General features: G+C 35.3%; 1 protein-coding gene, 1 long non-coding RNA gene and 1 other non-coding gene across 11 annotated transcripts in view; 2 read left to right on the forward strand and 1 right to left on the reverse strand.

Moving 5' to 3' along the window:
* LOC122707932 overlaps nt 1–3,355 on the forward strand; it is a 29,459-nt gene extending 26,104 nt beyond the window's left edge. Inside the window, exon 3 of the long non-coding RNA XR_006344962.1 lies at nt 3,206–3,355. This is a non-coding gene — a long non-coding RNA (uncharacterized LOC122707932). The remainder of the gene's footprint in view (nt 1–3,205) is intronic.
* ENAH (ENAH actin regulator) overlaps nt 1–14,387 on the reverse strand; it is a 157,356-nt gene that overhangs the window by 6,405 nt on the left and 136,564 nt on the right. For 6 of the 9 annotated variants that reach the window (XM_043923936.1, XM_043923935.1, XM_043923937.1 and 3 more), the window contains 6 exons: nt 13,487–13,791; nt 12,403–12,548; nt 12,182–12,239; nt 11,353–11,401; nt 8,755–8,821; nt 2,938–3,016 (listed from right to left, as the gene is read on the reverse strand). In XM_043923936.1, coding sequence (XP_043779871.1) covers nt 2,938–3,016; nt 8,755–8,821; nt 11,353–11,401; nt 12,182–12,239; nt 12,403–12,548; nt 13,487–13,791 — 704 coding nt within the window. Of the gene's footprint in view, nt 1–2,937; nt 3,017–6,150; nt 6,214–8,754; nt 8,822–11,352; nt 11,402–12,181; nt 12,240–12,402; nt 12,549–13,486; nt 13,792–14,387 lie in introns of all 9 variants that reach the window. The other 3 variants (XM_043923941.1, XM_043923938.1, XM_043923939.1) reach the window with 1 other exon arrangement.
* LOC122708399 lies at nt 13,971–14,076 on the forward strand. The gene has a single exon (XR_006345179.1). It is a non-coding gene; the product is annotated as a small nucleolar RNA U13 (small nucleolar RNA).

Here is a 14,387-nt window from a genome sequence, read left to right on the forward strand (position 1 = left end):
AAGCCAGGCTTCAACAGTATGTGAACTGTGAACTTCCAGATGTTCAAGCTGGATTTAGAAAAGGCAGAGGAACCAGAGATCAAATTGCTAACATCCACTGGATCATCAAAAAAGCAAGAGAATTCCAGAAAAACATCTACCTCTGCTTTATTGACTGTAGATCACCACAAACTGTGGAAAATTCTTCAAGAGATGGGAATACCAGACCAGCTGACCTGCCTCTTGAGAAATCTGTATGCAGGTCAGGAAGCAACAGTCAGAACTGGACATGGAACAACAGACTGGTTCCAAACTAGGGAAGGGAGTACGTCAAGGCTGTATATTGTCACCCTGCTTATTTAACTTATATGCAGTGTACATCATGAGAAATGCTAGGCTGGATGAAGCATAAGCTGGAATCAAATTTTCTGGCAGAAATATAAATAACTTCCGATATGCAGACGACACCACCCTTATGGCATTAAGCAAAGAGTAACTAAAGAGCCTCTGGATGAAGGTGAAAGAGAGTGAAAAAGTTGGCTTAAAGTTCATCATTCAGAAAACTAATAAGATCATGGCATCCAGTCCCATCATTTCAGGGCAAATAGATGGGGAAACAGTGGAAACAGTGACAGACTATTTCTTTGAGCTCCAAAATCACTGCAGATGGTGACTGCAGCCACGAAATTAACAGATGCTTGCTCCTTGGAAGAAAAGTTATGACCAACATAGACAGCATATTAAAAAGCAGAGACATTATTTTGCCAACAAAGGTCCAGCTAGTCAAGGATATGGTTTTTCCAGTAGTCATGTACAGACGTTAAGAGTTGCACTATAAAGAAAGCTGAGCACCGAAGAATTGATGCTTTTGAACTGTGTTGTTGGAGAAAGACTCTTGAGAGTCTCTTGGACTTCAAGGAGATCCAACCAGTCTGTCCTCAAGGAAATCAGTCCTGAATATTCATTGGAAGGACTGATGGTGAAGCTGATACTCCAATTCTTTGGCCACCTGATGTGAAGAACGGACTCACTGGAAAAGACTCTGATGCTGGGAAAGACTGAAGGCAGGAGGAGAAGGGGATGACAGAGGATGAGATGGTTGGATGGCATCACCAACTCAATGGACACGACTTTGAGAAAGCTCTGGGAGTTGGTGATGAACAGGGAATCCTGGCGTTCTGAAGTCCATAGGGTCGCAAAGAGTTGGACATGACATGACTGAGCAACTGAACTGAACTTTTTGGCCAGCCCAATATTTCTATTTAATAGTGATGCTCTAGACCCTCTTACCTCTATGATAACCACTCTGCCTTTACTTATTTTTCAAAATTTCTATTTATAAAGTTCAACTTGAAATAATGGATACACCCTCTAGTTAAAAAATAAAGATGGTGTAACATGAACGCTAAAAGGACTAATAAGGTGATAATTTTAATGGGTGAAAAACAACTATCATTTGGAAGAATTAATTTCAAATTCTATGACTTTCTTTAGCACTGCACACACCTTAAATAAAATTAAATAGCTCTATGTTTATGACTCATCTTTTAAAAAAACCTTTTCATGTCTAAAATAAGGTTGAAAATTTTCAATTAGTTTATTTCCTCCATTTCCCAGTGAGGAAACTGAGGCACAGAACTAATAGATATTCTTTTTCAAATTAACTTAAAATCAGTCCTAAGATCAAATCTATTCCTCTCCTCAAGTCTCCTACTTCAGAGAGTCAAGAACTGACCATATTTTAATTGTGTGCAAGTGCTCCATTTCAAGATATTTTTCAAGAAAAGAAAGCCATGTTTAACACACAGGAAACAAGCACTTGATATCAATGACCACATGCTTTTCAAATTAGATAACTGAACTGTTCAAACAGCTTTGTAGTATAAAAGCTAGGCTGATCCGAAACTGTTACTATTTGCTGCTTTAATTCCTATTTAACTTTTACTTTGAACTCATTATACTGCAACATTATTGGTACTCTTTTAAGCCCCACTCAAACGGCTGATACTTTAAAAAATGAGTGATGGAATGGGGAAAGCAGGCTCTAAAGATAAAGACAGGATTCTGATCCTGACTATGGGACTGAGTAAATTCAAACTCTCTGAACCTCTGATGTGCACAATTTGAGTACAGACACTGTGTTATCTGACTACTACTAGGATTAGGAGACAATGTCACGCTAATAACCCAGCAAATGTGTAACACTGAGGTCTGCCAGTCAGTCAGTAAGTGCCTATTATAGTGATCAGTACCACTGTTATCTTTCAGGCTATTCTGAAGTGCAGGATAAGGAGACAAAGACTAAATTGTTCATTACAGGCAAAACTATCAGGTCTACAAAATTGATAGTTGTTTCACTAAGACGTCTTTAGCCTTCCTTTTCCAATCTTTTAAAACACTATCATTTTAAATTATTTTACCTCTTTTAGAAGTAAAATAGTTCAAGGTTCCAAAATTACCTATTACTCCTTCCATTTCTTCCTGTGTATATACGTATTAAACACAATGCATACTGTATCCAAAATATGAACAATATCTTTTTCTTATTGATGTCTCCCCCAAACTGCTTCCTTTCACAGAAATATGTGAGAGTACTCTTTTTCCTTACATTCTTGCTAAAACCAGACTTGGTGGGTCTGTTTTGGCCGATGGTAAGCACAAGCCCATTTTTTCTCTTGAACAACTGTACACCATACACTTACATTTAACGTTTATCCTATTACATTAAACCACTGCCCCTACCCTCCATCACTGCTGGCCCTTTATGCAAACTGGTGAACCAAAAACTGAGGATCTGAAAGAAGTAATATAGCATGAATGTTACTGTTTAATTTCTATAAAAATATCAAGCCTATATTCTTTTCAAATACATTCACAACCTGTCAAATATACGTACATGGGATTATTTTTTAAAAAAGAACAAGTACAAACAAAGGGAAGCTGCTGCTGGGCACCCACCTGCTTCAGCCTGTCATAGTCCAGTCCCTCCGTCTGGACTCCGTTGGCACTGGGCTGTGACGAAGGTGCAGATTTTGGTCTGGACAAATGAAATTTTCAGGACAGGTAAATAACGCTTAGCATATTTAATGAGTTCATTAGTAATTGCAAAGTTACCAACCCAACACCAGATTAGAGTAGATTTCTTAAAACACGTGTTAAAGAGTTAATTATCTTAATAGTCGTAGAACTAATTAGGATATACAAAAATATTTTTCTCTTTTTACAGCATTATCAGTATTTATAAAGAAATTAGAAAAAGTTGATAACATGACAAGACTCTTCCAGTAAAAAGTAGAGGACAACGCTCTTTGGGCACGAGGAGGGTGACGGGTAACACGTGGCATCGTGACCAGGACAGACGGGAGGCCAGCTGCAACGACCCAGCCCAAGTAACACAATCTTGTTCTCTCCTTTAGAAACTGTATGCTATCTACTAAATATCTGGCAAACCAATGAGAGGGAAATGATAAAGACCAGACTGTTTCACTCTGTATAAATCAATTTTCAAATTCTATGCCTTGGTTTCCGGTGGGGGGTGGGGGGCAGAATTGCTTAATGAGTATGATTTCTTTGTATGCGTTCCATTCCATAAAAAGCATCAAAATAAATAAGCATCTTGGAAATACGATTATTAAGTTGAAAATAAGTTATTAAGTTTAAAAAAGTATGTTTATATCCTACTGGCTTTGTGGCTATTTCCCAATGAAGTTTTTATAAAGATGGTATCTGAATGGTCATCTAACTACTTCCACAAACTTACTTTGTTTAAAAAACAGGGGGATGGTAAGGAGACAGAAGCAGACTGTCAATCATTATTACATTTTTAAAAGTTGAGCTTCTGTTAAAAAATTTTACATGAAGAAATAAGTCTTAAGAATTAGCCACATTTTAAGCAAAAAGTTTCAAAATCAAGTCAGTCAGTCATGACTCCCTCTCCAATTCTGGCAATAGGAGAAAATACGAAGTGGAAAAACTTAGAATTTTAACTGAATGATACTTCATTTTCAGCTTCTAGTATATATTAAGTGGCCACTTTTAAAGGGTCACAAATCAACACAAATGAAAACTATTAGGTCACATATTTACAACTTTGCAGAATACCAATGTGAGAAATCTGAACCAAGACTTAACAGGCATAACTTTTTCAAACTTAAAATTCTTATAAGGCATATTATACTTCAAACCCATAGACACTGTGTTTGAAGATGAAATCTTGAGTCACATTTATATGAAACATATGACAGCTTAAAAGATTGCTGTGAAGCAAATCAACTAATTTTACTACATATCTGCTGCTATGTGTATATGAACAAGAAAAATAATAACTCATAAAATTTCATTCAAGAGGCACTGAGCTAGGCCTGTGCTGGATAAGATTTATATGACATACTTCCTTTCTTCTTGAGACAATATACCTTTATCACCTTGTTGAGGAGGTGACTTAATTCCACAGTCATTTAAGATGTACTGAGATCCACAGTATGCAAGTCACGCTGCACTGCAAAATCCGCTCTATACAGTAAGTATCATAAACGCTGACTTTTACGCATTTCATTTACCCATACTGCCTGTTCCTGCTCTCCAGAAGTAAATTATTATTCATTCTGCTTTTCTTTTACATTTCACATTTAATTGGTACAAACACTGTTTTGGTTCCTTTTACTAAACTTACATAATGAATATCCTTGAAATTCATGTGAATAACAATAGTCTGTTACTTAACCAGGGAGTATGTTATAAATATATCCATATTTACTAAACAATCCAGAAAATTATTTGTTATATAATAAAAAAAAATCGTGGAGACATGCAATTTTTAAAAACTTTAATTCATGCTAACATGCAATCCACCACCACCACCACCACCACCACCACCGTGATAATTAACTAAAGGGGGGAACTTTTCATACTTAAGGAAAGACGTAATCACCACTTTTTAAAAAAGGTTTGTCAACAACATTATCTCAGGGGGATACTATGTATGAAAGCATCAAACTGGAAAGATTTACAACAGAAAATCTCATGGTTAAATGCTATTTTTCTATGTGTTAGCAAATTTTCTAAATAAGTCTTTGGTCAAAACAATTAAACCACCTCAAAAAAAAGCAGGAAAAATTATTTCACTACTGTACTATAAATACTTTATGCAAATTTAACTGGCTAACAAAATGAACTTGCCAAATATTTTAATCATCAATGGCATGAAAATAACTGTAGCTAAAAACAATTTGGTCAAATAGAGTCTGATTACAGAACTCCTTACTCACTACCAAAGACAACCTCCTGTATACTATTTATGCTCCCAGTAGACTTGATGTGTATTTTAAAAAACAGATGCATACAGTAACATGAGTATAGTATCTCAGTTATTTCTAACATTAAGGTTTTCACCATAATTGATAACAAAAAAGGGGAATTTTTATTTCTTTATAATGAGAGTGTTGCCTCTAGATACTGTCAATAAAATAACTGTACTGCAACTATTTAAGTCCCTGTTCTGCCAAATTAATTCTAAATATAGCTTAAGCACTTGAGGATCTTAAGAAATTGTCAATTTTTTTAATTAAGAAAGAAATACATGGTTCATATCCTAAGTTTTCTTAATTAAAAAATGGTATAACAGGACTTTTCCTAGCAAGCAAATAATCTGCTCAAGGATATTAGATGCTAGGTTGTTAAAGATACTCAATTTACTGCAAAGTATGTAGGAAACAGATTTTCTTCAGATAGTAAATTATTCACAATGGCTAGTCACTGTGGCTGTAATACTGCCCCGTCTTCCAGTGACAAAGAGTACAGGATCTTCTGTTCAACTTCTTAAAGCCTTGTCTTAGAAAAAGAATGGCTTTTAAAATAAAATGCAAAAGCTAGACACTCTCGATATATGTGGACTTCGGTTCTCATTCTTGTATTTCAGGTATGCTGACCATTTATATTTCTCATAATCCAAATATAAGCTGATGGCAGGGAAATGAATACTATTAATTTTTCTCACTAAAATCACTCAGAATTTTTTCTAAAAGAGTGTTTTAGATACAGCTAAATATGAAAGATTCATGCTATCGTCATTTCTCCTTTGTGGTGATTACCAATCCATGTAGAAAAAGCTCAGCCCTATCCTGAAAATGTTATTTAAAAGTCTCAAATCACAAAGTCACATCAGGATGATACCTGTGTAATGAATCATAGGACCTGTTGTCAAAAACAATCTGATTTTTCCTTGGAGAATCCCGTCTATGAAGGGGAAAAACCATTTAAAGGGATACACAATAGAACTCTTAAAAATAATTCTCATTTTGTTACTGTTTTACAGGTTTTTAGTTATAGCAAACAGAAGAAGAACTAAAGGAGTCCATTAACTTTAAAATAATTGTAAAAAGAAAAAAAAGATTACTTGGAGACTAAGTCTAGTTATGTGAGGACACTGTTCACTTGATAATTACAGAGACTTCTTTTAAAAAATCATTATGTAGTGGCTACTGTTACATACTGTAAAACCTACTTACATAAAAATTCAACAAGTATCAAAACACAGGACATTTCTATTAGAGTGAATATAAATAAAACTATAAACTCAAATAAAAAGCACAGTAAAAATCACTGTAGCTTGAAGTATACAAAATTAGCTCTTCTAAGGAGGCATGTAAAGAACTTTTTTCCATCTTGAATACAAGATCTGTAAGCTCCCAATAAATGCTATGGGAAGAATTCACAAACTTTCCAACGTTACATTCCAGTCATGATTTAGAGCTTTTTTTTTATGTTTTTTATTGAAGGATAATTGCTTTACAGAATTTTGTTGCTTTCTGTCAAACCTCAACATGAATCAGCCATAGGTCAACATTCTTGCTTTTATTCCACTGTCTGACACCTTCACTTAGTACAGCATATATATTACAGGATATTAATCGATCTTATCACTAACATAATTTTGACACTGCGTATTTAATTTCAGTACTGTGCAATGATAAAGTGTGCTTAAATAAAAGCAAAAAAATAAAAAGCCAATATACTTGTTTTCGGAAGGAATGAGGGGAGCAACTTAGGAAGAAAAGCAATACAGTTCTTTAATTGGGCATTTTAGAATGTTCACTCTGGGAAAAGAGAGGAAAACCATCTACCAGAGTTAGAACATGATTACAATACATTACTGGATAATAAGAACCCATATTTGATTAATCTATACAAAATATTTTTAAAATAGTGATGCTTAGAACATTTATTAAACTTTCTTTAGAAGTCTGAAAAGTCTCTGAGAGAATATTCTTTCCTCTATTAAATGAACCCAACCAGATCAAGGAACACATACATTCCACCTGGAGGAGTTTTTCCATGTCCCATCTTCAATAGAACTTTTGCCATGAATTTAAGTTTAGCTTTAGGCAAGCTCACTATGGAATCCCCATCAATGAGGCAGGGATGAAAGCAGGGACAAAGAGAAGGCATTCCTCCTCGTTACAATTTGCAACTTCAAAGGACAGGGCACATCACAGGTCTGTTCTGATATGCACAGTCCTTGATAAACTGGGTTTTGTACAGTGCTACTGAAGAAAATCTGTAACTACTATTAGAGATACTTTAGAAGGCCACATCAATTAGGTATCTGGGAACATAAATGCAGTTTTTCCACTCTGTGGAAGAAACATGTTCACCAAAAGCAATTCCAGCCAAATATATTCATCTTTCAGTCACAAAGAAACTGAAAGCTTCTATACACTCAAAAAGGCCCAGTTTCTTTGTGAAATTTAATTAACTATGTCATCACCAAATCGTTCCCACCAACAGGAAGAACCACACAAAAAACCAATCCAAATTTACACTGAAGCTCATGTACAACAGACCTGTGACAATATAAGGTCTATTCTTATATTTTTTAAAATTAGGCTTCTATAATTAGACGTTAAGCCTGCTTTTTTATGAGGCAAAAATAAGGCAAACAGCTCAGAAACAAAAGGCAAAAAAAACTTTTCATTCTCAAGACACACACTTTTTTCTAGGAGAAATATGAGTCCTTTAAACTGTCTCATAAACCAAGAAAATGGTTCATCTATGTTTAAGACCTATAATATAAAGTTAGTTATGACAGTAAAATATGCCTGGCTAAGGAATACTGAATTTGCTTGACCATGCAACACATAGCCACTTGTAGAAACATGGATTAACTAGTGCTGTTCCTGGGCATTATCTTTCTTAACTCGACTATAATTAGAAGTTTCAACTGAAAAATAAATCTTTCTACTTTATAAATTCAAAATTTTAGGTTTTATTCTGCTCTCTTAAACACTGTAGCCTTTTCTCTCCAGCTGCTTTTCAGTTTAAAGCATTATGTTTCTTTCAAAAGTTCAATGTTATTTATTGACAGTAATAATGATATTGAGGTTATACAGGAGAACGTCCTGTTTCTTAAGAAAAATGCTGAAGCAGCATTTAGGGCTGAAGCAGCACATATTTGCAAACTGCCTTCCAACTACTCAGAGAGAAAAAAGCGTGGATGTGTAGACAAGAGATCAAGCCAATGCTGGCAAAATGTTAATAACTGGTGAATCCAGGTGATGGATACATGAATGTTTGCTATACTATTCTTTCAATTTTTCTGTAGTTGTTTTGAATTTTTTCAAAATGTAAGTACTGGGAGGAATAAAAGCTATCTAGAAATTTCAGACAACCTGGGTGATAATAATAAGCATATGGTAGAATTCAGACCCATAAAAACACAGATATTAATTTCTTCTTAGATACAACTGTAATATAAAACTTAGAAAAAAAAATGATTACCTGGAAATGACAGGTGACTTGCTGCCATTCATTGTATTTGTTCTTTCCCAAAGTTTTCTTGTCGGTTCTTTAAAAATTAAAGAACTTAAGTTAAATATCCTATATGCACCCAGAGTTAGGATTCTAATTTGCATAATTTCAGATCCCAAAATGAAAAGAAATTACTAAGCAACTAAGTGTGACAACTTTCTCTATGAAGAACTTAAGATTGTTAAATTTACAATACTGTAATTCTATACACCAGATGGTAACAAGTTTCTCTAATAAAAATAGAATAATATGAATAAGGGTAGGATAATTTTGATTAATTACAATGAAATTGTAGGAATTATTTTAAATTAATAAGGATAGCTTAAATTTATTAGAATGGGAGAGTACGAACTATACACTCTTTTAAACTATTTTAAAAAGAATCTTTAATGTGTTCATGTACTTCAATATTTAATCTAAATTCAAACAGACCTCTTGGCAAAAAATTCAAGCAACTCAAAATATATTTCAGAATCATCTCATTCTACTGTATTTCCTTGATTTTCACACAACCAATTGTTAGGACTTAGCAGACAATTCCAGTTAAATAAAATTAGGTTTCTCTGAGCTTTCAGTTGATTGTGTTTTGAAAAGCGAAGTTCTAAACTGTTTCTGCTAACCTCGGCTGCCTCACTGATGCTGTCACTGGCCTCACTGGATGACTAGGTGAAATTCGGAGTGGTAGCCTCTCATGGAAGAACAAATTTGGGCCACAGAAGAATCACGTCTAAGTTGTGCAGAATTTTAGCTTGAAAACCTGCCGAGTTCTACTGTGGCCCCTCAGCTGGCCTATGGACATGCATGTATGCTAAACTCAACTCTCAACTCAAGCCTGAAGCACTGCTTATGTTCCGGATTTCTGCTGCCTTGAGTCATCTAGTGAAACAAAGTCAGCATTCATCTTGCTTTACTCCTTGTCCATCAACCAGTTAATCATTACTCCTTCTGTATTCTCAAAGCTAACACACTCTCTCACTGACCACCACAGACTGAGCCAGTGGACGTCAGATAATCAGATGAGGATGTCCACGACAGACAGAATCAGAAACACATCCAAGAGATACCCCCAGAGTAGGGGAAAAGAGGGGAATCCTAAAGGACAACTGGACAGGCAGGGGATGGTCGTAAGAACACTGTCACTAAATAAGAGACAGGCGAAGTCATGTCTCCTAGTCTCTTCCAGCTCCAACTCCCCATCTCTGCCCATGCCATACCCACTTCCTTTTGAAAAAGCACTCCTTTCTCTACTTCCAGCTAAGCGAAATACTCTTCAAGGGAAGGCAAAATGTCACTTTTTCCTACAAAGATGATCCAGGTGACTCCTAACTATACAATCTCCTTCCCCTTGATACATTTCTTTAATATTCAACATGTGGTTATGAAACATTAACTTTTCACTTGTGTGTGTGTCTCAGCATCCAAGCTGAACCATGAATTTCTTGTGTTTAGGGTGACTTCATCTTTCGCTTCTTTTTGGCCTGGCAGGTGTCTAACATGTGGCAATTAGGGGGAAAAAACTAACTGCAGCAAGTGAAGTAAAAAAACCTCTAGACCTTTCGAATGAATCCTTAATTTTATAAAAATGGTACACATGTGCAAACACACAAAAAAAACACATGCAAAATCCATGCTTCACTTTTCCATGTTTTAAATAAGGGGATATACATTAGACAAGGAGTCTGTACATAACCTTCAGGGAATCAGTGAATATTTTGAAATGATGATCAGTTTTGTATAAAAATATGATTTTTTCTTCCCTTGGAGAGGGCTCATAGCTCTTTTCAAATTCCAGAAAGTTCTGTGGCTCTAAATTATAGCTGAGTCCTAAAATATCTATGGTTTAGTAATAGCATGTATACTGATTTGGGGAAGATAAAGGTAAAAATAAGTAAATCACAAACAATAGAACTTTTAATGAAGGTAACATAAACTGATTTGAGTCCTATACAGAGGAAAAATTATTCACAGTTACAATATTAATTATAATACAGCAATCAGGCCACTACAGAGTCACTATTCAGTGAGAATGAGTGGTTGTTATAGGCATTTCCCTATAGTCGATTCCTATGGCTAACTCTAAATATTAATTTATCAAAATGATCAAACTTCATTCCAAATTAGGTAGGGGGAGAAACAGGCGTTCAGTGTTTAGTCATTTAGTCAAATATGAAGACATGACATGTAAAATCCTCGCCTTTAAGAATCAATTACTAAAGTGTTTCTCTTTCATCTAAATAACATATTTTTCCTTCTTTAAATGAGTAACTTCAAGTGATTAACAATAATATACATAGAATGTGTAAAAATGATGATTTTCAGAGAAAGTCATAGAAAAAACACTTTGGATTTTAATATATCTCCCAATGTCATAGAGAAATGAACAGCTGCTTCAGGGTCACAAAAGGTAGAGGAGAAAGTCAGTGCTTTCAAGTGTGAACCAAGAATTTTAACGTTTTAGTAGCTAAGCAGTCACTTGATCTAAACATGGGGAAAGGGAGAATTTTTAATTGAGAAGTACTAATATTTAGATAAAGTTCATAAAGATGAAAATGTATCCCTTGAACTTACCAGGTGTAGTTGTTGAAGAGGCCTTAGAAGTTACAGGCTCTGAGTCTTCCTAAATATACAGAAATACATATTGATAACATCGTATCTTCTAGAAACCTGCTGTATACATTTGGTGCTTTATACCTTCTGCCATTTCCCACCTTTTCCTTCATCAGTCTTTTCTCTCTTCTACACTAAGTTTAGACTTTTTTCCTATCCTAGCAGCCCCACCTCCAAACCCCTCCCCCCTCCACTGCAGTTCCTCATGGATCCTTCCTCATGCGTTCTCACTGAGAACTGCACACTCAATGAGAACCACACTTGCCAATGTGCTGCTGAATGCAAGAGAGGGCACAGCTAATAACCACCGGTATTTGGTCAAATTCCTTCAATTTTAAATGCAAGGAAACTGAAACTCTCAGATAGTTTACAAACCTAGGAAAAAGTCCTTCACTCCTTTAACGGCAGGCTTAGGTACATAATTAAGTATAAGTAAAGATTCCAGTACTTTTCCCCTAACTACACACATTCAACCCCTTTTACTGAGAATGTCATTAAAAACATATAAAAAGTGGTGCCATTTTTAATATCTGAAGAGTTAAAAATAAATATTGTTAGTTGAAATTAAATTCAAACTAATCTTTGACATGAGCTATACTTGAATTTCACATTTTCGGGTGCAGCAGACTATTTTAATTTTTATTTCTTTTTCGCTCACACCACTTGGCTTGTGGGATCTTTGTTCTCAGACCAGGGATCAACCCATATCCCCTGTAGTGGAAGCATGGAGTCTTAGCCACTGGACTGCCAGAGAAGTCCTCATGAAGTAGACTCTTCTTCATTAACTTACATTTTTGTCCTCTTTTTGTTCTGTTTCTATCGTTGATCCCTTTTCAGCAATTCTTCTCCTAGAAAAAAGGTACATCAGATTAAAAAAATTAAAACAAATCATGTAACAGTTTAAAACTATACCAAAAAGGAAGGCCTTCATCTAGTTAAATTAATTACACTTAGAATAAAATTAACACAATTCTTTCAATTCTGGACACATCCACGTAATTTCTCACTCACCTCCTGGCCAGCAGGGCACTCATTTCTTCCATTAAACCACTACCCCCTAAAGGAAGGGGTCCATTTCCACGACCTGTATCTGTTTTAGATGAGGCCGAATTCACACCAGCGGTGTTCCCTCCGCTTGGGAAAGAGGCATCTTCCATCTTAATGAGAATATAAACACATAATAAACTCCTATGTGGGGCAATCCTAATATATCAATCCTTTATTAATATATTACATTCAAAACAGAAGGATATATCCACATTAATTTCAATAAAAACATCTAGGTATTATTTTTTAAACCTTAAGAACCAACAGAGTAATTTTATGTATCAGTGAAGTTTTAGCAAAGCTAACATCACCAATAATGGCATAAAATGCTATCGCATGCCTCCTTGTATAAGGCATTGAAAAGGACATATTACATTGGTGGTAAAAATTGTGAAACCTGTCCCCCCAAATGCATAACCTCAATCAAATCTTAGGGAAATATAAGATCTACAAAATACTTGTATTATTGTCTTCAAAAATGTCAGTGTCATGAAAGAGGAAAATGAGGAATTACTACATTTTAAAGTAAATTAAAGAGATATCACAACAAAATGTAACAGGAGTGACCCTGAAGTAGAAAAAAACATTGCCATAAAAGACATCATTGGACAACAAGTGAAATTTTAATAGATTTGTAGATTATGTAGTATTGTATCAATTACATTTCCTGATTTTGAGAATTATACTGTGGTCATGTGGGTGAATGTTCTTCTTCTTACAAAATATACACATCAGTATTTAGGGAAACAGGAGCATGGTGTCTCTGATTTATCCTCAATTCAGACAGAAAGAGTGTGTGAGTTTATGCAGAAGGAAACATATACAAAGAATAAACATGGTAAAACGTTTAGTGGTCAATCCGAGTAATGAATTTACAGAAACACTACACTATTCTTGCAACTTTTCTTAAGTTATTTCAAATTCTTTTAGTCAATGAAGTTAATAACACAGGGTTCATACAATGAGGATACAATAAATTCAATATTTTAGATGCTGAGACAGAATGAGACACACATAAGAAATATAATGAATTAGTAAATCCATTTACCCGTGACACTTTCCTAAGTTTTGCTCCAGCAATTGCAGCTGCAAGTCCAGTTAAAGGGCGATTGTCTTCAGACATGGATCCCGAAAAAAATCCAGATGCAGGGAGGGGAGGAGCAGGAGGTGGAGGAGGAGGAGGGGGAACTTGATTGGGAAGAGGCGGTGGAGGAGGCGGGGGCGGAGGCCCTGAGGAAGGGAGTGGAGGGGGTGGAGGGGGTCCTGGAGGAGGAGGGAGTATGGCTGGTGCCTGGGCAGGACCTGGCGGGAGTGGAGGAGGGGGTGGAGGTGCAGGTGGTCCCAAGACAATGCCTGAGAGAAAGAAATGTTAAGACCGTCAATGACACAGCCACATTACACTACTTCAGGAGGAAAGGCATGTAGAGTGACATGCTAAATTAAACACTGATTACAAATTTATGAGCTCAATGTACATAACAGTTAAAATCCAAGTCAGTATTAAAAAGATACTATAAAAAAATTAAAAAAAGATCCTTTTGTAGTTCATGAGCATGATGATTGGGTGTTCACGCTGCTGCGTGACATGTGCCTCCCTCACAAACCTTGTTACGACATCGGCACATTACCTGTCTGACGTGAAAAAAAAAAAAAAAAAAAAAAGAAATAAAAAAAAAAAAAAAGAAAAAAAAAAACAAAAAAAAAAAAATTAAAAAAAAAAAAAAGATACTACAATTTAAAGCCAAATCTTAAGCTAACTACTTAAATGTAGAGTTTTAGTAATAGAACTTTGAAACAGATGTCTAATTAGGTTTCAATTTTTTTTCATTCATGGGGATTTGGTAAATAGAATAAATGTCTATAAAATTCGGGATGGAGGTAGCATCACTGAAAAAAGAAATGTATGTATAGATCGGCTGTTATTTAAAATAACAGACCCAAAATAATCT

The sequence above is a fragment of the Cervus elaphus genome, chromosome 14 (assembly GCF_910594005.1).
Source record: "Cervus elaphus chromosome 14, mCerEla1.1, whole genome shotgun sequence".
NCBI lineage: Eukaryota > Metazoa > Chordata > Mammalia > Artiodactyla > Cervidae > Cervus > Cervus elaphus.